Source organism: Cygnus atratus, chromosome 3 (genome assembly GCF_013377495.2).
Source record: "Cygnus atratus isolate AKBS03 ecotype Queensland, Australia chromosome 3, CAtr_DNAZoo_HiC_assembly, whole genome shotgun sequence".
NCBI lineage: Eukaryota > Metazoa > Chordata > Aves > Anseriformes > Anatidae > Cygnus > Cygnus atratus.
Genome location: NC_066364.1, coordinates 92,333,642 through 92,359,500, shown reverse-complemented (window position 1 = coordinate 92,359,500; position 25,859 = coordinate 92,333,642). Strand labels below are relative to the sequence as shown.

Genomic DNA, 25,859 nt, shown 5'->3' with positions numbered 1-25,859 from the left:
CACTTTTCCAAATATGATCAGTATGAAAAACTGAAAACTATTTGGTATGCATTTGTTCTCAGCTAGTGTAGAGCTTATTTGCCCTCGATAGCTAGTGGTATAAGCATGTGTCAGTATAGGTACGTTTCTCCTGAACATAGCTATAGTTCTGATTTTGAATTCTGCTTTCTACAAATGTTCACTTACCTCCTTCTGCTTTAGTGGCCATTCTTGTAGCAAATTCATTGTATGCGTGAAAATACTACGGTAGGACATGGGGAAAAGGAAGAATATAGACATAGTTAAAATGTAATATATTTCAAAATTCCTGTGAAATTTCATTCTTATTTTGCAGTATTTGCCCAAATGACTAGGAAAAAAAAGCCAAAGCCCTGATCTGTGTCCCTTACTCTTTATGCAGTTTAGAATGTATGGGTCACATACGCTTTATGTGCAGTCTTTCTGTACAAAGCAATTACAAATGTAAACAATATAAACATATATAACCATATGGTTATATAACCATATACATATATGGTTATATATAGTTAACTCCATATTCCTTTCCTTTTAGTGAAATTCTGTAGATAGAGAATGTATATTTTTGGTTGCCTGTACTTAAAAAAATACTTGATTTACAACTGACAGAGTCTCTTGCATTTATATAGACCTTTTTTTCTGTATCTCTAAAGTTCTTACAAACAACATATATGATAGTCGTTATATTTTTAATGCCTTAGTGGAGCTGATGAAGAAAATACAGTAATATATGTATGTATATATATATATATATGTACGTATTATATAGCAAAATGTATCTGCATTGAAAGAAGATTCCATTTAGAATTCATCAATGTACTTATTTATGATGTACCACTTCATGAGTTTATCATTTAATTTTGCAAGTCAAATAGCCATTGTATTTCTGGTATCATATTTACCCCAAATGTGCAGGATGGATACAAAGACGTTTTTTTAGAGTGCCAGCGTGCCTCCATTAAGTTTCAGAGAAAAGAGACACAAAAAAGGAGAAAGGAAAATGTTTATTTCAATTCCCTGAACCTGTACGTGTCTGAAATACGCTGCTAACATGGAAAGCACAAACAGTGCAGGTGTCAGGAGAATGGCCTTGAGGAACATTTTCCCCTGTATCCTGCTGTTCTTTACGCCTAAGTGGTTACGGATAGTCACTGTCATGAGCGCCCTAAGGAAAATGAGCTGGCCTTCTCAATTCTGTCTCTAGTTAATACATTTATCACAACCAGAACATGTACAATTGCACCTTGTTAGGCCAACTTCACTGAAATACTGAGGTGCTTTAGTCTTCAGCGGAGAAGTCCTGGTGCCATTGAAACAAAGGAGAGCTCCAAGATGGATTTCTCTGGAGCCAGACTTTCACACTTTGCCATTCTGCTCTGAATGACATTGGGCTGCATTAAGAAATCTGAGTTGCCAATGTTGAGTTCAAGGATTTTGGACTGAGATCTGGTGTGATCTAATTTTAAAGCCAGGTGTAGACAGACTCAAAGAAACAGCTTAGAGTTGAAACAGTAGGGTATATTGTGGGGAAATCAAATTCACTCTGTGCCTCTCAAATGAGAAATTGTTATGTACAAATCTAAGATGAAACTGCCATACCACCTACTATGCCAAAGCCTTTAAGTTAGTCCTGATCTCAGCTTCCTGCTTTATCATCATACTGCTATTCCTTCGCCTGTCAGAGACCAGCGAGTCTCTGGGAATTCATTTATAGTACTGCTTCTGTGGCCTCTCCTGAACTCATTTACAGTATTTGCTCCTGTAGCTTCTCTCATATGTCTGTTATTCTTTGTGCCAAGTAGCTCCTCTTTTATTTCAATCATTCCAGAAAATTCAACCTTTTGGGGATGGGGGAAGCAGGACCTGTTATTTTATTATGCTATTTTACCATTCACATTATTTGTATTTTTCTTCTTAGAAAACCAAAAGGGATGTAAATAACTTTGATCAAGACTTTACACGAGAAGAACCAGTATTAACGCTAGTGGATGAGACAATTATAAAACAAATCAATCAAGAAGAATTTAAAGGGTTCTCATATTTTGGAGAAGAGCTACTGCCATAGACAACGTTAGGCTGACAGATGAATGATGCTGCAAGAAGTGATTCTGAAGAGATCGTCAAATTACTGAAACTCAGTAGATCAAGAACTACTTCTCTTACCCTGAGCCCATATCCCTGATTTAAGTATATATTTATTGTTTTTTTTTTCTTTAATCTTCTGACATGAAAGCACTCTTAATTTCTGTCTCACAAAGCAATGCAAAACAATTTTGTATCAGAAATTGTAGATGTAACACACTGCCGTACATTTGCAACTTTTCTTTTATTCCTAAGATTTCCCCAGAGGACAGAGTTGCATCTTTTGCATGGAAAATGGAGCTCGGCAATTAAAAGCGATTTAACAGACCATGTCATGTAATTGTCATATGCATTTAAGCTAAGAGGTTGAAACTGTTTCTTCTGTACCAGTGGTTACGGTGAGATCCGTACTCAAATGTGGAACAAATAAGTAATATATTGCTCTTCGGGATGCAAAGAAGTCAGCCTTCTTGGAGGTGTAGTCCTCAGTTATGAATGTCTTATTGCAATGAGGTACAAACGTGAAATAAAGCTGTCCAGAAGAAGCAGCACATCAATTAAGGCTTTTGATGAAGTTCCTCGTAAAATTTAGGGAAAAGATTTAGGAATAAGAAGAGTCATGAAGATAAATGAAAATTTATTTAAAGCAGGAAATAGTTACTATTTAGATGGATATTAAAGGGCTAAGGAATAAAAAGCCTATAGTACTTTATCACAGCTATTTATAGGCATTTTACAGTTTTTCAGGCAATTGGGTATACTATCCATGTTACTAAATTGAATATCCATTTAAATGAACCATTAATGTGATGGCAAGCTTGCAAATGTTTACAATTAATTTTACATTAAAAGTTAATTATAAACATTATAAATTTGCCTTTTCCATTGTAGCTAAGTTGATAAATAATTTCTTATTTATATTTATTTTGTCAGCAGTGTGTTACTTTTGCACACTTTTACAAAACCATAATACTACTGTGTTTGTTGTTTCTATGTTTAAAATCTAAAAGAAATCTGCTTTTAGAAGACACAAAATAAGGCTATACATGCATTATGTGGAAGTGTGTTGAAAAACTGAAGATCAAACATTCACAAACTGACATTATTGAAAGTTGTAAATTGAATTTTTTTGTGTATTAATTGAAATGGTAACTCATGTGGACAATATTACTAATGTGAAGTTACCTCCTGTAGATATGCTAACAGTGTTATGTACTTATATTTCCAGGAGTACCCTGTGGTTTTTGTTTTGTTTTGTTTCTTTTGTTTGGTTTGTTTGGGGGGGGTTTGTTATTCTTTTTTTTTTTTTTTTTGTGTACATGTATCGCTGAGGTCATTTTATTATATATTTTACTGGACTGAGTGAGCGGTCATTGGAATCCATTTTAATTGTTGCACATGGATTTCCAGCTGCACAAAATATATATACTTGTGATTGGCAAAGTGGCACTAAAGAAGCTTTTTTTGCCTTTTGTACAGGTGAGATTTTGTATATAGTGTTTGCTGCAAGGCCTGTGGAATTCATTGAATATAGAGGTATCAACTGCTGCATGTTCAGGCATACTATTAAAATGTTAGTCTATGAAAGAATAATTATAATAATGTCCATGTGCAATACTCTTGTATGTGTATTGGTTCAAGTTACTGTCAGAGAGATGAGGTTTTTGTTATAAAAAGATGTAGACATATATTAAGCTATACTAAATCTCCTGTATAGTTCTCTTCAACTCTATTATGATATGATAGAGCTAAGAAAGAGAAGGAACGTTACAAATTGTGGTGGACAAAGTGTGAATCATTGGCTTTAAGAGATAATCTTGGTCTCAAGCAGATGAGTTAGTTTGTGTCAGTTTTACGTCTGGCTGCTCATAGCCTGTTACTGATGACAACATTCAGTTCCATTTTGTTTTGTTTTTAAAACTCAGGTGTAATTATTATATATATTCTTATGATGATTTCAAAATATTAAATATTATGATATATCAATTAATGTGTTGTCTGGCCTACAGGTGTAATAATGGATCAAGCCTTTAGTTTAATTTAATTTATCTTCAGTAATCTTTTGTACTGGGAAAAGACTAGCTTCTGGAGCTGAGTACCAGCACAGAAACATCTTAATGATTGCATCATCTCAATGTTTAAATTTCTTTCTCTTTTAGAAATATATTGTAGAACTGCCCATCAATTCGTGTCTCACTACTGGCTCTGTTTATTTCTCATCACAATTAGCTTTTGACATCCAGGCAAGAACTGATCACAGTGCTGAAGCATTCCTTTCCATAGGTGAGCAGACTGGCTAGGAAGGCAAGTTATTGGATAGTGCACTACTGTTTGTACAACAAGAGGCCTTTACCTAAAACTATGAGCATTTATTTTGAAGGAATAAAAACGTCCCATAAAGCTTTTGTAAGTAAGCTATATTTCCATTTCTAACGCAAAGATAATTAGCAAACGTTTGTACTTCAAGAGGCCTCGGCACCTGCATTATTTGGTAGGATGCTAAGAGAAAAGTCAAGGAGATCAAAACTTTTGCATGGGCAGATATTTCTTCAATATAAATAGTTAGATCCTCTGCATTGGGTTTACATCAGAAGGTTTGTCTGTTACCTTGAACATTTTTTAAAAATAATTCTTAAAAATGGACATTTACATTTCTGCCTATTCTGTAAAATCTTTCCTGTTCCTTCTTTGTAAAATGAGTGCAAAATGCCAAAAAGATTATTAATAATAATAATGATTATAAAGAATCCATTGCTTCTTGTTTTTCCTCCCAAATAGACTTTATTAAAAAAAAAAAAAAAAGAAAAACATTTTTCTCCATAGGGTGAAAAATAATTATCTCCAAAAAAGGCTTAAAAATTACCTCTTTTTAAATTATGTGCAGAAGAGTTCTGGCTAAATATAAAATGTATTCAGTTGGGGGGGAGGGTGGGGAGGTTTTTTTTATTGTGAGGATTTATTTGTACAGAATTTTTTTTCTTATGGATGTAATTTGAATCTCTTGCCATTCATTAGTGTTATTTCATCGTAAACATTATTACTGTGCCAAATGTACTGTATTCAAAAGGATGTGAATGTGTATTGTTTCGGAACCTAATAAATACAACGATGTTAAATCTTATTTTTTTCCCCAAAGTCTTCATGAGTATTTCCTAACGAGGAAGAAACAAAGATGAAGGATTTATATTTTTCCTGTTAACATGTTGTACAAAGTTCCATGAGCTTGTCTTTTAGAAGTGAATGCTTGGCAAAGGAAGGATTTGCTAACAGGAATCTCATCTGTGAAGTATTAAACACTCCAAAAGAAACACAGGTAACAGTGAGCAAACACCATTTATTTGGGCAATATTACATTTGCCTCAAAAATTCCAAGCAGGTGAGTTTTCCGACTTTTTTTTTTTCTGACTGAATAATCATTGCAAAGTCCTAGAGTCCTGACTGATCCTAGCATTCGGCTTAGCTGTCTTGTTAAAACTCACTTCAGTAAGGCACTTTGTATGCAAACACATGAGACTGCTTTATTCTTTAATTGGACGGAATGGAGGGATTAATAGTATCCATTACTCTAATTAATTTAATTAGAAATTTAATTAATCACAGACCTTATTAAATGATTTATTTAACTTAATCTGTCAATGTCACATTATCTGAAATATTTCAATATTTCATCATGTCTTGATTTGAAATTTAAATTCTTTCAGTTTCCATGGTCTAAAATTCTTAACTTCTGCTTCACAAAATCAGCTATCAGCATACTCTAGCAGCAATTCCAGTTATAGACACAAAGCTCGTAGATGTACTAGAGAGCTTGGAAAAAAAAAAAAAAGTCGTTAATTGGAAGGATTTTCTTTTATTTATTGCGTCTTCTGTGTAATCCTCTGTTTGTTTCCTTCATGCTGAGTCTTCACTGTCACTGGATGTGTTTGGTACTTAGAGCATATTACAAATTCTATGTGTTGACATCATTAGCAAAAGCTTTGCCATACAGATTTTGCCATTTAAACAACTATGTAACATCTTGATTTTCTGTGTATGTTTAGCAAAGTTAAAAGCATCCAAAGAATTTAAACATCATGCTGTGAACAATAAGCATCACTGGTCTCCAAATACATCAGTCCATATCATGTTTTCTCTTCATGCTGTAACTAATGTCTCAGAGGCTTCCAGAACATAAGTGATTAAGATATTAAGAAGAGTTTTTATCTTTGCTTACAGACTGTAAGATTTGGAAAGACAGCAGTCCTTTGAACAGAATCGAGTCTCAGCCTGGTTGACCATACATGTTATAAATGTGGTACTAAAAGTTCAAGGAGGATGTTAGATCACTTTACATTGAAAATTGTTCTTTGCCTCCTAGTAGTCTGGTCAGGTACATGAGTAAATCAATACAAAAAGCCCCTAAACAAAGTGATCAAAATCAGAAATTAATTATGCAGTTGGGAAATGAAGTATTGAATAGGTTGACGTACCCTGACAGAAGCTCCAAAATGCAATTTGAGTTTTCACCTGCATCTACTGTTTGAGCAGAACAGTTTTTGAATTAGAACGTGTCTGTAGTGTGCTGCTGCAAGTGTGTGTGGCCAACATTGACAGGGAGCACTTTGGTCCCTGTTGTTCCTTAATGCAGACCCAACGACGTATTTATGGAGGAAATGTATGGAATCAAGTGCTTGGGTCCCCAAATTGCCTGATACAACAGCAGATGGAATTTAATGGCAGCCTGTTTTTATTTAGTGAAGATATTGCTGTTTATATGTGTCCTCTGTTCCTCCAGTGGAGGTGGGTGTGTAAAAATCAAACCAGTCTCAAATCTAGTGTTGTGGATTTAGCTTTTTTATTGTGTTTTGAGGTCAAACAAGACAAATCTGTTTATTTCAAATAAAGGCTTCTTTTCTTATCCTTCAAAGAGGACTGAATTAAATCAGTTTAAATCATTAATACAAAGACTCCTGCAAACGAGTACAAGGTGTGGTACATGCTGTGTCAGGATAGCAGAATACTTTCAAGCCTGTACCCAGAAGTTTGAGCAGTTGTTAGTACAAATGTGCCTCTACTACAGCATCTCTTAGTTGTCTGAAACTGTCAGTTTAATTTCACATTGTTTTTGCTTAACATCTATTGGCAAAAACCCTTGAGGTCTCTGGGTCCAACATGCAACATCTATTGAAGGATTGGTTCATCTTATTCAGCAGGAGCATCGTGCTTTTATCATTGTGTCTAGACCTTTAAAAAGCATTCTGTGCACAAGAGAAGATGACATGTATCATAGGAGCTCAGTATTTTCATTAGAACTTCAGATCAGGAGACTGCCTGCAGAACAGTAGGGATTTAAAAGCCAGGTTGACAACTTTATATTAGCGTAACACTTCAGGTCTAACTTTGTAAGACCTATAGTCTTACAGTGAAGTGGACACCGCTATACTATGAAAACCAAGTATTTTAGCCACTCTTGTAATCTTGCCTGGCTTCAGAGCCAGCATAATAATCTGCTGAAGGTAGATCCTGCATTTTTAATTCATGCACTGGCTTCTTGCTCAAAACGTGGCAAAAGGCAGGAGAAATCCTTTTATGATGCTAAGTTAATTCTTTATCATATTTATATCACACAGCCATAATTCCTCCTAAGTAGTGACCACGATGCAGTCATACTATTAAATTGTCCACTGGTACAGGACAATACACAGTACTTTTAATTCCCATTGTAAGTCATGCCCCAATCTGATAAACACATTAAAAATTGGTTGATTGACAAGTTTATTTTAGGGCAAGCTTGTCGTCATCTGCAAATGTGGATATCGTAGTCCCAAATCCCCAGACAAAGTTGGAGGAGACACAGTATATGCAGGACAGGCTTCCTCTAGAAATTCCACCTAGCAAAGGAAGAGAAGCATCAATGAGCCCTGGCCTACCAAATGGCAGTTTCAAGGTAGGCAGAGTTTTTGAAGACGTAAATGTGGGGTGAACATGCCTCATGGTGGGGATGAGGAGAAAATGAGAATGAGTTACCTCTTTTAGAACACGAGGACAAAACTTTCCACCTGAGTGACATAAATAAGGCACTAGAAGTCAAAAGAAGGTACAAGCCAAGCCCAGTGGGTCACACCAAACATCACTCAGGTTAGATGTCCTGTTCTTGGAAATGGTCAGTAGCTTAAGCAGTAATGTGCACTAATTGCAAATTGAATCTCCACTTTTTTTTGTAGCTATAGCAGTGTCTAAGTACAACCGAAAGGAAGTACCTGTGGAAAAATCTAAGAACAAGAAATTGTGAGGTGGCATTCTGCCTGCAGCAGTTTTTGAATCCATGGCTTCCGTGAAATGGATGGCAGTCTGTCATATTTAATATCTCTGAATTAACTTTCTTTTGATTAATTAGTTTTTGACCGATAAGAACTTCTGGCATGCAAAAGATTCTGTGGGAAAGTGTTCCACAGCTCAAGTAGTCATTGTGTAAAAAGTTTTCTCCTTTTGTTTATTCTGACCCAGCCATAAATCCATTTTATTCTGCCTGGGTGTTTATTTGAAAGAGAATAAGTAATCTTATTGAATTGAATTTGCTATACACCTTCTTCAAAATTTTAAAAATTGCTCAAAATTTTATAGATCACTGATGCATCTTTCTTCAGTCAGTTCTTTTACAGATTGAAAAGTCTTCTGTCTTTGAAAGGAATGCCACAAATTGTGATGGACAAAATGTGAATCATTGCGTTTAAGAGGTAGCATTTAAAAAGGCTTCATACAGGCACATCCCATGGCTTTTTGGTCACCTACGCCATCTTTTTCTTAATCTTTTCTAGTTCTACTCTATCCTTTTTGAAGATAGGGGGAGTAGAATTACATGTAATATTCATTATGTAGATGCAAATGGAATGTTATAATGACTACTGTGTTCTGTTTTGGTTTCTGTTACATTTTTACATTTATTTTTTTTATGTGAGTTTGTTCTCAATTATTTCACAGTCCTTCCCAGATTAGTGTCAGTTGTAAATCTAATATGCATCCTCTCTATTAGATTCTGCAGTCATAATGAAAATAGGTTCTGTACCAGGGCATAATCAAAATAGGTTAAACAGGAATTTAACCAGTGCAAAGCCCTGCTCAGTGCAGGCTTCCGTTTTAGCAGTGTACCTTTGATCGCTACCTTCTCAGTATGGTTTTCTTACTGCTTTTGTACTCCATATATAGATTTGTGTAGACTGGCTTTTCCTAGCTTGATTATTAGAATGTTGCGTGCAACAAATATTTTTTCCAAAATCAAGATATAGGACATGCTCTACTACCCTCCTGTCAACATGGGCTCTTACTGTGTTCTTTAATATCCCTTCTTTTGGCATGTTAGTTACAGTGAAGGAGAGAAAGATAAAGGTTTTCTTAGCACGTTAGAAAAACATATACATGTGCCAAAATAGTTTCCACTCCATCTTTCCTTTTACCTCATCATTGCTGTGGAAGCAGGAGATAAGAGCAGCAGCCTGAGGTGGAATGCAAGCTACCACTGTAAATATTGTGAAATGGTTACACAAGACTCTGTCCAAAATTTGGAAGAGCTTTAAAGAATTTCAGGTTTGTATACAGATGTTTAATCCTTGGAAAAAAAAAAAAAAAAAAAAAAAAAAAAAACAGGAAGAAAGTCAGTGACCTGGAGTCTATTGCTGATTTGGGCACTGGACTGAGAACTGAACTGAGCATTGTGTACAACTGTCATCGCCATCCAATACTACCAGTTTGATCTATGTGTCTGATGTACTACAGGAGGCAGCAAGGAGATAAGATTATCATTGCTAGTAACAGCAAGAGTCAGTGCCAGGCTGATGCTGTTCTGTGCCAAGGTACATTCTCATTCCTCTAAACCTAGCAAGACAAAATATTATCTAAAAGTACCATTTTGTGCATTATTATAAGTAGGTAAGACTTTTAGGATGTTGGTGAGGTGTTACCGTAGTAGAAATGAAGTTATTGTAGAGTTGATTCCCTAAAAGGATTGTTTTCTATTCAGACCTTTTTTTTTTTTCTTTAAATAAGAAAAAAAAAACAAAAAACAAACTGAAATTCAACCTTCATTGATTTCATTTTCATATATTTACCACATACTGTCCATTGGTACATTTATATTTACTTTGTGATGTAAGGGATGTAAGGTCTGCATAAATCATTCTGTTTCCCTTATGAGTACATGGAAGAGGTCACAAATATGTTCTTATGCCATCTTTTACATGGCCTGAGATAATCAAATCTGGGAGATCCTTAGCCTGCGACCAACACTGGGTAGAATGATATGTTATAGCAGAGCCACTCTTTCCAATTCACTGGTTATTAAAGCAGAAGGGTCTTCCTACTGTCCCTCCCTACCCCGAGCCATGCATTTCTGCTTGCTAGCCATGCACAGGTCTAGCACTCACTGAACCCCTGTGTGGGCTCTTTCAACTCACTAATCCAACAACAACAACAACAGCAATTGTTTTTGCAAATTGATTTTGATGAACAAATTTTGTTGTCAGCAAAGTGTCTGTTGGCCCGAGGTCTGTGCCCAAGGAGGAGTTACAATCAGGCACTGAGGACTGGTGCAGCAAGGGGGAAAGGAAGGAACAGGAGTCCTCCTTTTGATGTACATGAGCTGTTAAGTTTGTTTGGTTACCCTATGTAACAGTACCCTTGATGATCTTTGGGAATAGGCCAGATATTCCTTGAGTGACAATAAACACATCCCTGCTCAAATATGTCTGTCAGACAGTGACAATTACAGAGACTTGTATATCAGCATGAGGAAACTTGTCTAAATGTCAGAAATGTGCTTTTTACTTGTTAGCTTTCACACAGAAAAAATGATCACATATATCTCAACAGCCTCCTGTTTTCATTGAGCAGAGCAGCATGGAACTAGAGAGTTTCCATTTGTGCAAAGGAAAAGATGCTTCATGGCCATTTGGCAAATTAGCAGATTGAACCAAGGTGCCACAATGATGCATTGCTTGTTGTTGTGTAAGGTTAAAATCAGGAGTAGTGCTAGGAAAAAGAGCATGGTTGAAGCTAGTCATTGCCTGCTCTCGCTGTACTGGTGTTTCTGAGCACAAGATGTTTCCAAACCATACTTCACAAAATACCTGATGGTGGCCTCCCATGAAAATTCTTCATGGCTGCTTGGAGACTCTTTTGTTCATCTGGTTGCTAAACCAAAAGACAGTAAAAAGTTGTTTGTAATTGGATACAATGCTTGATGCATAATGGAGGTGGAGAGAAGTTGCATCTATGAGATAAGCTTTTAAATGAACCGTGGTCACGCCCAGACAAACCTGAGAACATCTGTGTTCTACGAAAGCTATTTACTCAGAATCTGTGGTACATCAAAAAAGAACAATTTGTGTTTATTTTTGTTTAATAAGCAGTGAGAAGTAAGTGAAGGCATCAGGCACATTGAGGCACAATTTTCCAAATAGTTATGTGGTTGATTAAGGCAAACAGATGAGGGCCACAGAGATTATGCAAATCTCATTTAGTTAAATGTTTGTGTTAGGATGGGGATGAACACTGTCCTGTTCAGAAGTAAACTTAAGACCTTTAAACTTTACCTGTTGGGATATTGCGGAGACATTTTTTCTTCAAATAAATGACAAGCTAACTCCTTAAATGCTAGTGCATTGCAACTGCACTCTTATTATCTTTCTCTAAAGGACAAAAGTTGAATTCTTAGCTCTCAAATTCTGCTGCTGTGAAGTCTGCTTATGGTTTATCATGCTGCTCCACTGAACTATGGGGTTGGGTGATGTCCCTCAAACACCGCCTCCTAACTGCTGAACAGAGAGCCTGGGTAATCCTGAGATCAGTCTTCCTGGTCTGGAGGAATCTGTTTTAGAGCAGATCTTTATGACACCTTTCCAATTCCAAATATAGGGACAATATTTTAAGCAGCTGCCACCATGAACCATGCATTTGAAATACAGTCTATGTCTTGTATTCTCATGTAAAGCATCTGTGGCCACAGAGACACTGTGCTAAAATCTTCAGAGTGTTCAGTCTACCAAATATGGGCCATAAAGCGCTGATCCAGAATCCACATTGTGACAAGTCCCTCATATTAATTACACAGTCATCTTGTGCTGCGCCAGATATGAGATTGCCATGACCCTACCTCCCATTGCACATCACCAGTGCGGTCGGTCAGCCGGACGCATGCTGACTTCAGCAGGAGAAAAAATGGAAAACCGTGCAGAATGCCACTATTCTGACAAGTTGAAGGAGTACAAAATCAGCATTAGATTGTCAATCTTCCACACCACCAAAGAAATCTCACTACTCCAGAAGGAGTCGATTTCCATACAACATCCTCTCAGTACAGTCCTGCGGAAAGCCTGTGAAGCCATTAACTTTCTGAGGGCACATACACAGCGGTGAACTGTCAAGATGCTCATCTCAGTAACATTATCTTTTTTTTTTTTTTTTCATTTGCTTGCTCAGGGATTAAAGTAACACACTGCAGGAACATTTTGCAGTGGATAATAATGCTGCCACCCTGTATTTGGTTAATACACTGAGAAAGGATCTCCAGCTGGGAGACTTCAAATGTGAGAGCTTTGCTGATGTTTTCATTCTTGTTAATATTCCTGCCTACACTGGGAGAAGAGTCTGGATGATGAAGAAGAGTAAAGAATATTAATTTTCATTTACTGAGCTGCCTTGGAATAATGTGAACCACCCACACAGCTGAACAAGTTGATTTCAGTGCCAGAGGAGTTAACACTAATAAAAAGCAGTTGTCACACAGATTAAGCATTATGCATGAGCAAAAAACTCCTAGTATATTACTCATGCAAATTGAAAGTATTTCTATAACCTCTGACCCTGCTTGTAAACATCAGATTCCAGGAATTCTTCTGGAAACCATACATTACTAAGGCAAAATTATACATAGCAATAAACATGCTTTCCTCAGTGAAAGAATCTGGAAGTGGAAGAATGCAAGACCTTGAGATGCACTGCTGAGTGTGAGGAAACCGCTGAGGCCACCTCCTGCCAAATATCTGGGAAAACACCCACCCTTGTGGAGCTGCTGGTGGAAATATGTAAACCACACACGGCTGCAGTGCGTGAGCACCTCATCAACATGCTATCAGGTGTTCACAGGCAGCAGCTGTGCAATGCCAGGAGTGAGGGAACATGCAACTTAAGCTTGCTGTTACATGAAAGGGGGAATTCAAAGAACTAAGTGGAAGGACAGGACAGTTATTGCAATGGCAGCAGAAGAACAGAAGAAAGAAGAGGTGAGAATAGGAAAGACAAAAATGCAGCAGCAGTCCAAAAGGAAAAATCCCTGTGAAATTGGAGAGGTTTCCAGTGATCAAAGACAGTGGTAAGGAGATTGCTGAAAGGTGACTGAGGGAGGAAACGTGGAACTTGGATATAAGCTAAGCATAGGAGTAAACAAGCAAAAAACACAGTGTATGTCTGTGCTTCGAAGGCATGCTCCAAGGTATGCCCAAGCTACTTTTAAAATATCTCGCGTGGGTACCGTTACCTCAGCACGCAGCCTCTTGTTCAAATATTTATCTGGCGCCTGAGGGAGGGGAGTTTACAACCATCAGAGACCTGATGTGGCTGCTGATTACATTGAGAGGAGTAAAGAGCTAGCTGCTTTAAAGCTAACCCAGGGTGTTTATGCACCATTTCCAATCATAGTGTCAACCTACGCTGGAGGCACATTTAAATAAAATCCCAAAGGTTGTCATGTGCATGGAGGATACACCACATGGTCTGTTCCATCAGGTTTAGCACTCAGCCACTGCCTCTTTCTCAAAATACAGTTTATAAGGCTCTCACATTCAGGTCTTTTAGGGGAAGGGCATCATTTTTTAGATCCAGTAATACAATGTTTTTGAAACCATACAAGAAATCCATGTGTTATGTATTTCCTCACACAAGGAAAATACGTATGTTTCTTCATAATGGAAATATCAGCAAAAGGTAGGGAGATCATAAGGTAAAGAATTACAACACCAGTCTACAGCTATTCGCCAACTTATTAGCCCATTTGTTTTACTGCCATTGTGATACTGCTCCAAATGGACACACTGATTTTTTTTCTGCATTGCCTTTTCTGTTCATTCAGCAATGCAAGAAAAGCTTTTTCATACATCAAAGACAACAAAATTCAACAAAATGAGATCTATCTAATATCTCTTCAGTCTAGAATATAGAAGATAACTCTTCAATCTAGAATAAAGATTATAGTAAAGCAAGTATTTTATGTATTCAGAGCACACTTTAATATTTCGACATTCCAACTTCTACTTTGTATTTTCTGGATGAGGGGGTCAAGTGCACTCTCAGTAAGTTTGCAGACAACACCAAGTTAGGTGTGTGTGTCGATCTACTCGAAGGTAGGAAGGCTCTGCAGGAGGATCTGGATAGGCTGGACCGATGGGCTGAGGTCAACTGTATGAAGTTCAACAAGGCCAAGTGCCGGGTCCTGCACCTGGGGCACAACAACCCCAAGCAGCGCTACAGGCTGGGAGATGAGTGGTTGGAAAGCTGCCTGGCCGAGAAGGACCTGGGAGTACTGGTTGATAGTCGGCTGAATATGAGCCAGCAGTGTGCTCAGGTGGCCAAGAAGGCCAACAGCATCCTGGCTTGCATAAGAAGCAGTGTGGCCAGCAGGTCTAGGGAAGTGATTGTCCCCCTGTACTCGGCTCTGGTGAGGCCGCACCTCGAGTCCTGTGTTCAGTTTTGGGCCCCTCAGTACAAGAAGGACATGGAGGTGCTCGAGAGAGTCCAGAGAAGGGTGACGAAGCTGGTGAGGGGTCTGGAGAACAAGTCTTATGAGGAGCAGCTGAGGGAGCTGGGATTGTTCAGCCTGGAGAAGAGGAGGCTCAGGGGCGACCTTATCGCTCTCTATAGGTACCTTAAAGGAGGCTGTAGTGAGGTGGGGGTTGGTCTGTTCTCCCACGTGCCTGGTGACAGGACGAGGGGGAATGGGCTAAAGTTGCACCAGGGGAGGTTTAGGTTGGATATTAGGAAGAACTTCTTTACTGAAAGGGTTGTTAGGCATTGGAATGGGCTGCCCAGGGAAGTGGTTCGGTCACCATCCCCGGAGGTCTTTAAGAGACATTTAGATATAGAGCTTAGTGATATGGTTTAGTGGAAGACTTGTTAGTGTTAGGTCAGAGGTTGGACTGGGTGATCTTGGAGGTCTCTTCCAACCTAGATGATTCTGTGAATTTTTCAGAAAAGAGAGGTAACATAATGTTACTAGTAGACAAGCTGACAAAAGCAGTACTTTAATCTTAGAAGGTCTTCTCAGGTGTAGTGTTTTGAGATAGTGAAGCCTGCCTGTCAGCTCGTGGTGGCTGAGAGGGGTGATCCTGCCCATCTCCCCCTGCTCTCAGCCACGTGATCCCGACTTTGTGGGCACCGTGAGCCGGGACTCAAGTGTGCTAGGTGTGGTACTCCATTCCTCCTCTGTTCTTATCAGTTCCTTGAAACGCTCCTATGGAAAACGCTGTAGGTCAGCATCCAGTCTCTTATTTACAACATGTGGAGACTATTAACCACACTCCGCTGCATGACGAGGGCAGTCTCCCTTCCTGCCTCTTGGAGTTTCCTGTTCGCACTGCTTGCTTTGTGCTGGCTCTGGCAATTGCTTGACCTCTTTTGAGACAACCCAGTTTGCTAACCTGATAGAAAACTGCTAACTTTGTGTGTGTGTGTGTGTGTGTGTGTGCGCGCGTGTCAGCTTTCTGCCATTTTAGGAGGTTGAATTAGTTCATCAAAGGGTTGGGTGCATGCAGGACCATTAAAGGCAAGTGGCAAGGTCATGGAATGGCTAGAAGAAAGAGGAAAGACTGATCTTTGGAGTGGTGGGAGTTGGGCAGTTCATCTCAGGTCACCTTATCCCTCCTTATCTAAACAGGTTCAGGGGACACCACTGTAAAGAAATGAAATGACTAAAGGGCAATCCTGTGCTGCCGGAAACCATGCTAGTGAATCAGTGGGGTGTTGTCCTGTCTTGGAACCCATGATGGTCTGGTGCTGGCGTCCTGAATTAGAGGATGCAGTAGCTGAAACGATAGTGATTCATATGCAGTGATTCAAATGAGATATAAAATTAAGTTCTTGAAAGTTGGATTTAGAAAAAAAAAATAATAATACTTAACAAGAAAACCCACAGTTTTCAGGGGAAATATTCAATAAGAAATTAAGATAAAATACAAATGTTAACAAGGCCCACCTAGCACAAGTGAGGGAGGAATCGCCAGTGATTCCAGTCAGGAAAGTCTTGTCCTTAGGCAAGCAGTTTACAACACTTCCAGGGCTGAAGAGCAGCCAGCCACTCTTCCCACTCAGACGTCAGGAACATCACTCGGCTGGGTATGACTAGCATACTGTCAGTAGCCTCACGCTTGGGACAGAATCCAGAGCTATGCTAGGTGCCATACGAACAGAGGAACACATTTCATCTGCATGTACCAGTCTCCTGAAGACCTCCTGAGTGCTTGCCGAAATGGTGCAGGTCAGCACCCACTCTCCTACTTGCTGGATGTGGAAAGTAGTAAATTATAGGGCTGATGAAACTTTACTAGAGGTTTTGTTTGTCTGTTTGTTGTACAGAAAGGCCTTCTTGGACTTTATTTCCAAGATATAGACACCAGAGACTCCAGTCAGACACCATAGGTCATCAGTTATTAGCTCTGTGGCAATTTTCAAAGAGTTCATCATGCTTTGTATTTCACCAAAAAGGCTGGTGGGCTAGCAGCTGCTTTGCTGAAATTTGTATTTGTTTCTGTGCTTTCCACAGAGAGGGATGGGGATTTGCCAGCTCTTTCCAATCCATGAGCTCACAGCTCAGCTACAGCCTTGGCTAGCAAGATGACGGGAGATCCAACCATTTGAAGCAAACGAATTGAGAGCCTAGCCTGTGAGGTGCACAGCGGTCTCAGGTCTTGAGAGGAAAGAGAGTTCTCAAATTCCCTGGAGTGGAAGCATAGACAATGTGAAATTCAGTATCTCAAAGATCGCTGCAAAAATATTAAGCTATTTGCAGCCCATTCTCCTCAATAATGTGGAAATTTCTGTCTGTCATGTGTGTGTTGCTTTGGGTTTGGACCATTTCTGGTTATTTTCCCACTGATATTATTAATTTACTTTTCTTTCAACATAATTTTGTTTCTTCTTTCTATTATTTTTTTTCCTCCAGTTCATGACAACAGCTGGAGATTGAGCTGTTGGGTGAGATTCCCTCCTACATTGGACAGTTTTACCCATTGACCTAGTGCCTGCTGTGACTTTGGTTAAAATAATACAATTCATTCAGTGTCATTCACAGCAGGAGCAGCAAAGAAATTGTTTCATTACAGGAGCACAGAACAATGATAATACTACCAACTATATATAAACACAGAGCACTAGTTACCCACCAGCCAATATTTAATGGAGGTAGAAGGCTGGGTGGATTTCCTCAGCTACTGCCATCTGCCAAAATGCATCCTGAAAGAACAGACGTCCAATGTTGCGCTTTGAAAGTTCCAAAACTTGTGATCCAACTGCTGAATTCATATCCCCAGACTGTAAATCACAGCTCTCCCAGGCTGCAAAATGATACCAGCTGACTGCAGCCTGAGTGAGTGAAAAGGGTTGCATCAGACTCCAGAAACAGTGAAGTAATTCATCTCTTTGATTTGGCAAAATGTTTTAATAGGTACAAACACTGACTGAAAGAAAATGCTGGCGTTCTGCCTTGCTTTACTACCTCACTCCCTTTTTCTTTCCCATAACCCCTTTCTCCCCTCACTGCAAAAATAAGCATTTTAAAGGAAACAGATTTACCAAAATTACAATCCTGCATGTGAGCCAGCCAGTTTTCACAGTATTGCAGTCATTAGCATGTGCTGCTGGAACGTACCACTTTGGATATCAACGAGAGATTTGATCGGGAGGCTAATGGGTGTTCTGGGCAGCCACATTTGTCCCTCGGTTTGCTTTGAAAGCTAGTTTCCATGTGCAATAGAAGTAGCCATACACTTTTGTGCAACTGCTATCCAACACCCACAATGAGTGATTATAAGTGAAAGGAACTACTGATTCACTTAGTCATCTTCTATCACAGATGCCCAATGACCAAACAGTAATTGGCTCTTTGAAATCTTTTTCAGAGTAGGTCTATGTATGCAGGGGGAAAAAATTAGCCCAAATGCTTGTGGTTTTGTCGGTAGCTGTTGTGACTACTGATCAGTCCTCTGCTATTCTTCAGCAATGAGAAATGTGTTTGAGTTTCACAGTAGAAAAAGACAGATGAATTGGCCTTGCAAACTTATCCCTAAATTAAGAAATCCATATTGATCTCACAATTACCAATGAAAAACCACATTGTGGGGAATTTGTTCTGTGATAGCACTGTGTATCACACAGAGAGCAATAAAGAGCACACCAGATTAAGTCTCCTGCTAGGGGTTTAACAGGAGTAAATCAACCCAGGTGATTCCTCAAACTTATGACTTTGAGACCAGGAAGTCCCAAATAAAATTGCTCCGAGTCCTAATGCATTTGCACTGTAAATTTGCCCCAGGGCCCTCAGAGAAGCTGCTGAGCTCATTAGAAGAGGGACGTTTTCATCTGCTTTTCCCCACAACTTCTGGAATAAGGTCAGTGCTCTGCTACCTCTCCTTTCCTCTTGAGATTGCTCAATGAGGAAAACACTAATCTCTTACTCCTGGCTTGGGAGAGGGTGAGAAGACCCCTGGCACTGGGTCTCCTATTGTTTTTAGGTGACCGGTGGCTCTTTTCCTGATGGCGTTGGGTCGTGCGTGCTATTCCCTCTGCCAGTTTGCGCTGCTGGTGAGAGCCCAGCAGCTGCTTCCTCTGACCTCCGCGTGGCTGGAGCCTCTTGTTGTTTTGCCCTGCCCTGCCTTGCCCCCCTGGAGCGTATGAGCCGTTCTTTCCTGCCACAAGGCAGAGGGAGCCTGGGACAGGGTGAGAACCAGTGAACACTTGCTTCACAGGTGCAGGTCACCCGCACTGTATTTGGAGTACTGGTGATATTCCTGTGCTGGGACCCGTAGAGATGCAGTGTGTTTACTAGAGACCCGAGAGCTATGTTTTTGAACAAGTGAGGCCCTTAACAGTATTATTTGGAGTGCAGCACTTGGAGGTATCTAGCTAGGATTTAATCATGTGTCTTCTCCACAGTGTGCTGCTAGTTATGCTATCCCCCCTTCCCCCCAGCCTTTATTTTCCCCTTCCTGTGTTTTCTTTCAGCCAATAGAAATTTGAAAGCTATGAAAAGAAAGGATTTTTTTTTACAAGGATCTAGAAGTGCACAGTTTTTCCTCTTATTGTAAGTTTTGATATTGCTGATATCCATCAAATTTACTTGTTGCTTGACATGTCAGTGTGAATATATACAACTCTCTTTCCTGAGGATAGCTGAAGTGACAGATGATTTCATTGTTGGGTGTACAATAGGCATAAGTACAATGGAAAAGACGAGCTGACATCTGCTACGGTGATATGTTTTCAAAAACATGTATTGTCATCCCTTTCTTTTGTGTGTTATGCAATGATAATTAGGAGTGGCAAAGTGAGCAGCAATTTGACTGCTTTGCAATGATTCAGAGTTTCCACTCAGCAATCAGTATAAGTGCCTTCCAGGGTCTGACCGTGTAGCAAGCATTTTCAGATGCCACATCTTTCTCTTTCTGAAGTAGTGTGCTAAATGTGCAGAGACAGCAAAGGATCTGCACTTTACATGAACTGCAATCTACCCGTCCTTCTGTAGGCCAGCTCCAGGTACCTCCATTCTGTCTATGCAATGCCCACAGATTGATCCACCCTGGAAAAGCCTCAGGTTAATTTTCTATGTCATGTGTTTTTTTTCTCTCCTGGCTTTCTCTACCCTGAGCATGAAGTTTTCATGATGTTTCACACCCACAGAATGCCATGCTGGTGAAAACTGTAATACTGTAATGGCCGTTCAATGACTAACCTGTTTCTGAGGAATAATCTTTACATCTCTGCTGAATTTGACTCATACTTCCCATTTGAAAAACTGTAACAAGCCCAGATATGATTGATGGGCAATAAAGTAACACTGTCCACTTGAAATATTAACATTTTCTCAGATGATAGCCTTATTTCCAAGCAGCTCAGGATCCCACTGTGTGGGGGTCTACATTTTTAGTTAACGTGATAGTTCTTGCCCTAAAATCCATTTCTAATCTAAGATGAAGAGTGAACAGGTAGATGAGAGAAGCAGAGGAGGGAATGAAAAAGCTGTATTTGAAAGGTAGATTGGAAATCAGTAGCTGCAGTCACAGCTGTGAGCACAGTGCGGTGCTTGATGTGCATTATACGGAATGGGAGTTTTGAGCAGGGAGCTGAGAGACATCAAAGGTGGTGCTTGCAAAGCAAGAGCTGATTCTTTGTGTAAGAGGTAGTCTGGGAAGAAGTTAAAGAATTGGCAAGGGAATCAGATTTTGGCAGAGTAGGGCTGATCTTTTAATGAGGTAAAGATACAACAGGAGAGGGGAGCTGCATTGTGAAGAGTTTTCAGAGAAAAAAATACCAAAGAGTTTGCATTTCCTTTCTCCTTGTTGAGCATTTCATTTTCCCCCCAAATGCCCTGCTTACCACATCACCTGGACACATTGTGCTCTCCAGTCTATGCCCCAACCACCTCCTTAAGGAAAAGTTGCATTCCTTGTTTTACAAACACTGACTAAATGATTTACTCATTCAATCTTTACGTATGTTAATTTTTTTCCCTATCGAGGGTTGGCTGTGGTTCCCATAGCATTTTTAATTACTGGTAGCTATTCGTTGAATGTCGCAAGTTGGAAGGGACCCACAAGGCTCATTGAGTCCAACTCATGGACTCGGTTCTCCACATGGAGGTGACATTACTCAACCCTCTCATTCACGTTTGGAAGGCTTTGGCAGCAGCTCCTGCTATATGTGGGTTTGGGAGGTTTTTGCCTCCAAACATATCTGGAGAAGCATGTTGGGAGAGTATGCTTCCTTGCTCCCATCAAAGGTGCAGGCCATTTAGCAGTGATGTGGAGCTGGCCAGGACATCATGAGCAGCAGCTGTGCTAAGGCCAGCACCAGCAGCTGGGGCTGATGAGAGCCGTGGTAGCCATAGCAGGCCTTGAGCATGTCCTACAGTCATATCTGAAGATGTTCTTTCATCCCTCTCTTGAGATGGGCTTGCAATGCTGCTGCTGGAGAAATACAGGTAGCATACCAAGCAGTGAAGTTGATTTCTGAAGTGGTGTTGTAAGGGATTAGTTTAAGGGGCGGGAAGGGCAACGTCATTTGCCTGTGTGCATACTTGGTGAAGAGGCTGGTAAAATTGGTCCCTTGTGAAATATGACTTAACTTTCAAAAGTGTTGGGAGAATTTACTGTTCCCTTGGAAAACCTCTGACATGTGGGGTGTGTATTTTCCTGCTACCAGTTACATAGTGCATGTAAGCACTCAGGGTTTCCAGCAGTTTTCTAATAATATGAATATGGGGGTTCAGGGTTGTTAGTAACTGAACTATTTCTTGTAGAAGCTGATGAAAGTTTCAGTCAGGCTTCTGTTACGCTAGACTGTGTTCAAATGCCAAGCCTGTGTCTGAGTCTGCCCCCCTCTCAAAAAGAGTTTTCTGGTGTTTGTTACTAGATACAAGGTGCCTTATATTTTGTGAGCTCTGTGGTATAATAGAATATGGTAAAAATAAAGCATGCTACTTTGCTGATACGTAATTAAATGAATTTACTGATATGCAATGTAAGAATGTTATGTGGTACTAAAAAAAACTTGGTGTGTGAAGTCTACGCTTGAGCATAAACTGAGTATAATCGTTAGTCTCTTACTTTATTTCTAGAAGAAACTACCATTACACTTCACTCTATGTTGATGCGTAGGTTGATGTTGGGTAACTTTTATTGATTATATTTATCAGGAAAAATAAAACTAAGAGGAGCTACTGAGACAAAATCATTCCTCAAAATATCAACATCATATTAAAGTTTCAATAACTGTTCCTTGATCTCTGCTTCTGATGTACTATAATTTTGGTAAATTAAGTGAGTTCTGGAGGCTGATCTATACTGGCAAGGTGTTTTGTGTGGTTTCAGTAGTAGAAGAGCAAAAGCTATGAGGCAGGATCCTCTAACTTTAAGATCAGCCAATTTTTGTCCCTTTCTCACTATGGAGATGACTAGAAAAAGGAGTTGTACGTGAAGTTTCTTTGTGCTTTAGGCTTGCTCAGTGGCTAAGGAATGCTTGTGCAGTTGGACAAAGAGATGAGTGGTATGTGAAGGGTTGTGTTTCAGTATCCTTGTGCAAAAACTACCTATTACTGACAATTCTCTGCCTCTTTGAAGGACTGAAATATAATTAATGGATGAAGGTTCAGGCTAGCTTCATCTGTGCATGGTTTATCCTTAGTTTAATGGCAAACATTTCTCTTTTTCTGGTAGGAAGTTACATTTTTAATGTTACTCTGTGACTGTCCTCTCAGCAGGTGTAGGACCTGTGTTAGATTTCTCCTGAAGGGAGAAAAGACCATTGAATTTGGCTGACGACTAACACTTGGCCTGATGTTGATAACAAGAGACAGGAGGTCTCTTGTGGTTAAGTACTAACTTGAACAATGGAGGCTTTGCCCCTTGTCCTGGAGTCTGTGGAAAGAATACAGAAATTATTCATATTGTCTGGGATGGTTCTTGGAGTGGGACAGGCTGTGGTGGGATGTATAAATGAAGCAATTCTTACTGTCAACCTCTCTTGGTTTGTTTTTGGCTACCAGCGCATTTGCTATTAATGTGGTGCAGTGGGTGGTGTCCTGAGCTGCCATTAGCTGGAAAGCAGAGGGAAGCTAGTATGTTGGCTTCAGTCAATTTTTTCTTCACCCTGTGTGTGCATGTGTGTACATACATACATACATATATATATATATTTAGCTGCTCTTTTTTTTTTTTTTTTTTTCCCTAGAGGTAATTTCCCTGTGTAGGTGTTTGGAAAGATGTGAAAATCCCTGTGGGAAACCACATGTCAAAGTGACCTATGGAACTTGTACAGTTTTCTGGGCAGTGACAGAAAGGCCCACTTCTTAACACCTCTTCCACCAGGCTGAGGCCAGCCCTCCTGTTACATTAGGAGAGCTTTGCAGGAGTTAGCATCAGTAGGCAGGGCAGAGTCAACCAGAAAGTGCTACCTCTTGCAGGAGGAGAAGGATGGGCAGTGTGGCAGGGGATTCTGCTAAATACTGCTGCTGAAAAGTGTCTTCTGCTAGGTTTACAGAGAACCTTCAAGTCAGAAGCAGGAAGAATGCATTAATTAAAGCAATATAAACACCGCTGTAAATGGAGGCTGAGACTAAGGTCTCACAGGCATTTTTGAGGTGGCATAGGTTGCAGTGGCACTACCACTGTTCAGGGGAAGAAAAGTCCAGCCATTTCCTGCTGCCTCTGCCCTGTACTGGCTTCGTTTGTATGCGCTGCGTGGAGACCTGGTCTGATGGTGCTGGGAGGACTTCCCTAAGTAGCAGTGCTGGCTTATTCCAGCCTCGAAAGCGTTTGTGAAATTAGAGCCTGTGAGAGAGGATTTACACTTGTATAGCTTGATCTCAGAGAGCTTACAGAGGCAGGGTCATATAGAATAAATACTATTAGAGTTGCTCCATCTTGTGCAAATTTAACCCCCCACAAAAATGCAACAAGAAAGTGAGAATAGAAGCCCAAAGGCAAGGCTACTCGGATTTCTTTTCCTTGGTCTGTGCTCATGTAAACAGTCATTTTCTTACAGTGCTTTATATTACAGCAGAATCAATTCTCCATGTGTTTTCTTGTATTCATGAAACAATTAGAAGAAAGGATGCTATTGCTGTGGCTCAGGCAGCAATGTTCACAAAATGTCAAGGAACATCTCTGCTGAATATATTTACCATTGTTACAGTCTTTAAGATTGAAGGTCTAGAAGAAGCACACGATAATTCCTTGAAGAATTTTATAGTCATGCCCTCAGTCTCTCTGTAAATAAAAAGATTTAAAACACTCTACTTCCCTAAAGTGAGGCTTCTCAGATTTCCTAGGGGAGAAAAATCTGCAGACAATTGTATTTTAAATACAAACTAGATGCTAGACTGTGTTTTGAATATTGGCTATATTTGTTCAACTTTGTTGCAAGAAGAAACATGCTAGCGGGTTGTCTTTTTCTTAGTTGCTTGGACAGCTGCTGAAATATCTCAAACAGCAGACTGAGAAATACTTCCTTGATTCATCTTTTATTCAAATTTTGATGTCTATTCTCTCTCTTACCATTTCCTTTCTCCTTTAGGCAGCCTAGTTTCTCTTCTGATTTTTGAAAAGAACAACAACAAAAAAGAAAAGTGTAAAAAATAAATTAGAACTGCTCTTAATGAGTCTTATGCCAATTGAGGGTGGATTTTTTTTTCTGAAATCTTAATTTCAAGTCACTTGATTGTATCTCTGACTAAGAGAAAGGATGGTTTTGTTTGTATTGTGAAACCTTTCTATAACGAATGAAGTTTGTACTTAATTTGAGCTACAAGAACAATATCTTTTTCTTTTTTTTGTTATATTTTAACTTTCAGTTTATCACTTGCAGTCTTCATTTTGGTATGTACTTGCATTACTGTACTGGGGCCTCTTTATCCCTCTCTTCTCACCTATGTCCATTGCTTGACTAATGAAAAATGTATAATTGAGGTAAAGCAGGGAGCAAAATTGGTAGTATAGAGCTCTTAATAGTGATTATCTTTATTGTCACTTGTGTGGTTCTGCAGAAGAGGAGGACTGGAGTGGTGTTAGAGGGCACGGGGGCTGGGGGAGCATCAGTGTTGGAACAAGGTGCCCTGAGGGTGACATAGAGGTTCCCATAGCATGGTCAGTCTTTGCTTTCTCCTGAACAGGAAGCAAGAGGGCTCTTGATGTATATAACCGACAGGTTAATAACCCAGAACTTACCATCTACATCTCCTCTTTGCCAAAAGCCAACCAGGAAGACAATAGAGTTCCGGGTTGGGTGGCAGCAATATAGATGGAGGGCAAGGTGCAAGCTGTGGGAGGAGTCGGAACACACCTTTCATAGAGAGAGCTCTCTTAATCCTCCTATTTACTTTCTGTTCCTGTTTTACACGCTTACTGGTACACACCAAGCAGAGTTGTGCTGGTTGGACCAAACTATGAATAGTCCCATGCGAAAACTAAACATTTCTGGTAGGCTATTTTTAACTTGAGTCAGTTGTTATTTGGCTGAATGCACAACCGTATGAGCAAATGTGCTGGCATAATGTGAATGAGAATGCAGAGCAAATGAGTAAGAGTGAGGAAAAGGGATAAGGGGCTGCAGAAGTTGGAATTGCTGCTGAGTAACGTGCCTGTCAAATTACAGTGTAAGAGTCTGCTTACAGCAGCAAAGCAGTGTGTATTGTGCTTGAGAGCCACCAAAATGCATCTCCTGAACAGGCTGCAGAGGCACCTGATCTGCCTTGTCAAGGCTCATTAGCAATCAAGGTGTGGTCAGAGGAGCACCGAGGTTTGGTTACCTTTATCTACATGAAAGCAGAAGTTCTATTTATAGTTACAAAATGTCATTGCCCTCTTGGCAATGTAGCCCTACTGGGTAAGGGAGTGATTTCTTTAATAAGTGTTAGTTTTAGGACAAGGACAACTTAAATGCATACATTGTGTTTTGTTTTTTTTTTTTTTCGTTTGTTTGGTTGTGTGTTTTTTTTGTTTGTCTGTTTTTGTTTTTTGAATATGATG

General features: G+C 39.6%; 1 protein-coding gene across 1 annotated transcript in view; it reads left to right on the top strand.

The window, feature by feature from the left end:
* Positions 1 to 4,886, top strand: part of PRKCE (protein kinase C epsilon) — a 299,961-nt gene extending 295,075 nt beyond the window's left edge. The window contains exon 15 of the mRNA XM_035561057.1: positions 1,937 to 4,886. Coding sequence (XP_035416950.1) covers positions 1,937 to 2,083 — 147 coding nt within the window. The 3' untranslated portion in view covers positions 2,084 to 4,886. The remainder of the gene's footprint in view (positions 1 to 1,936) is intronic.
* The last annotated feature ends 20,973 nt before the right edge of the window (positions 4,887 to 25,859 follow it).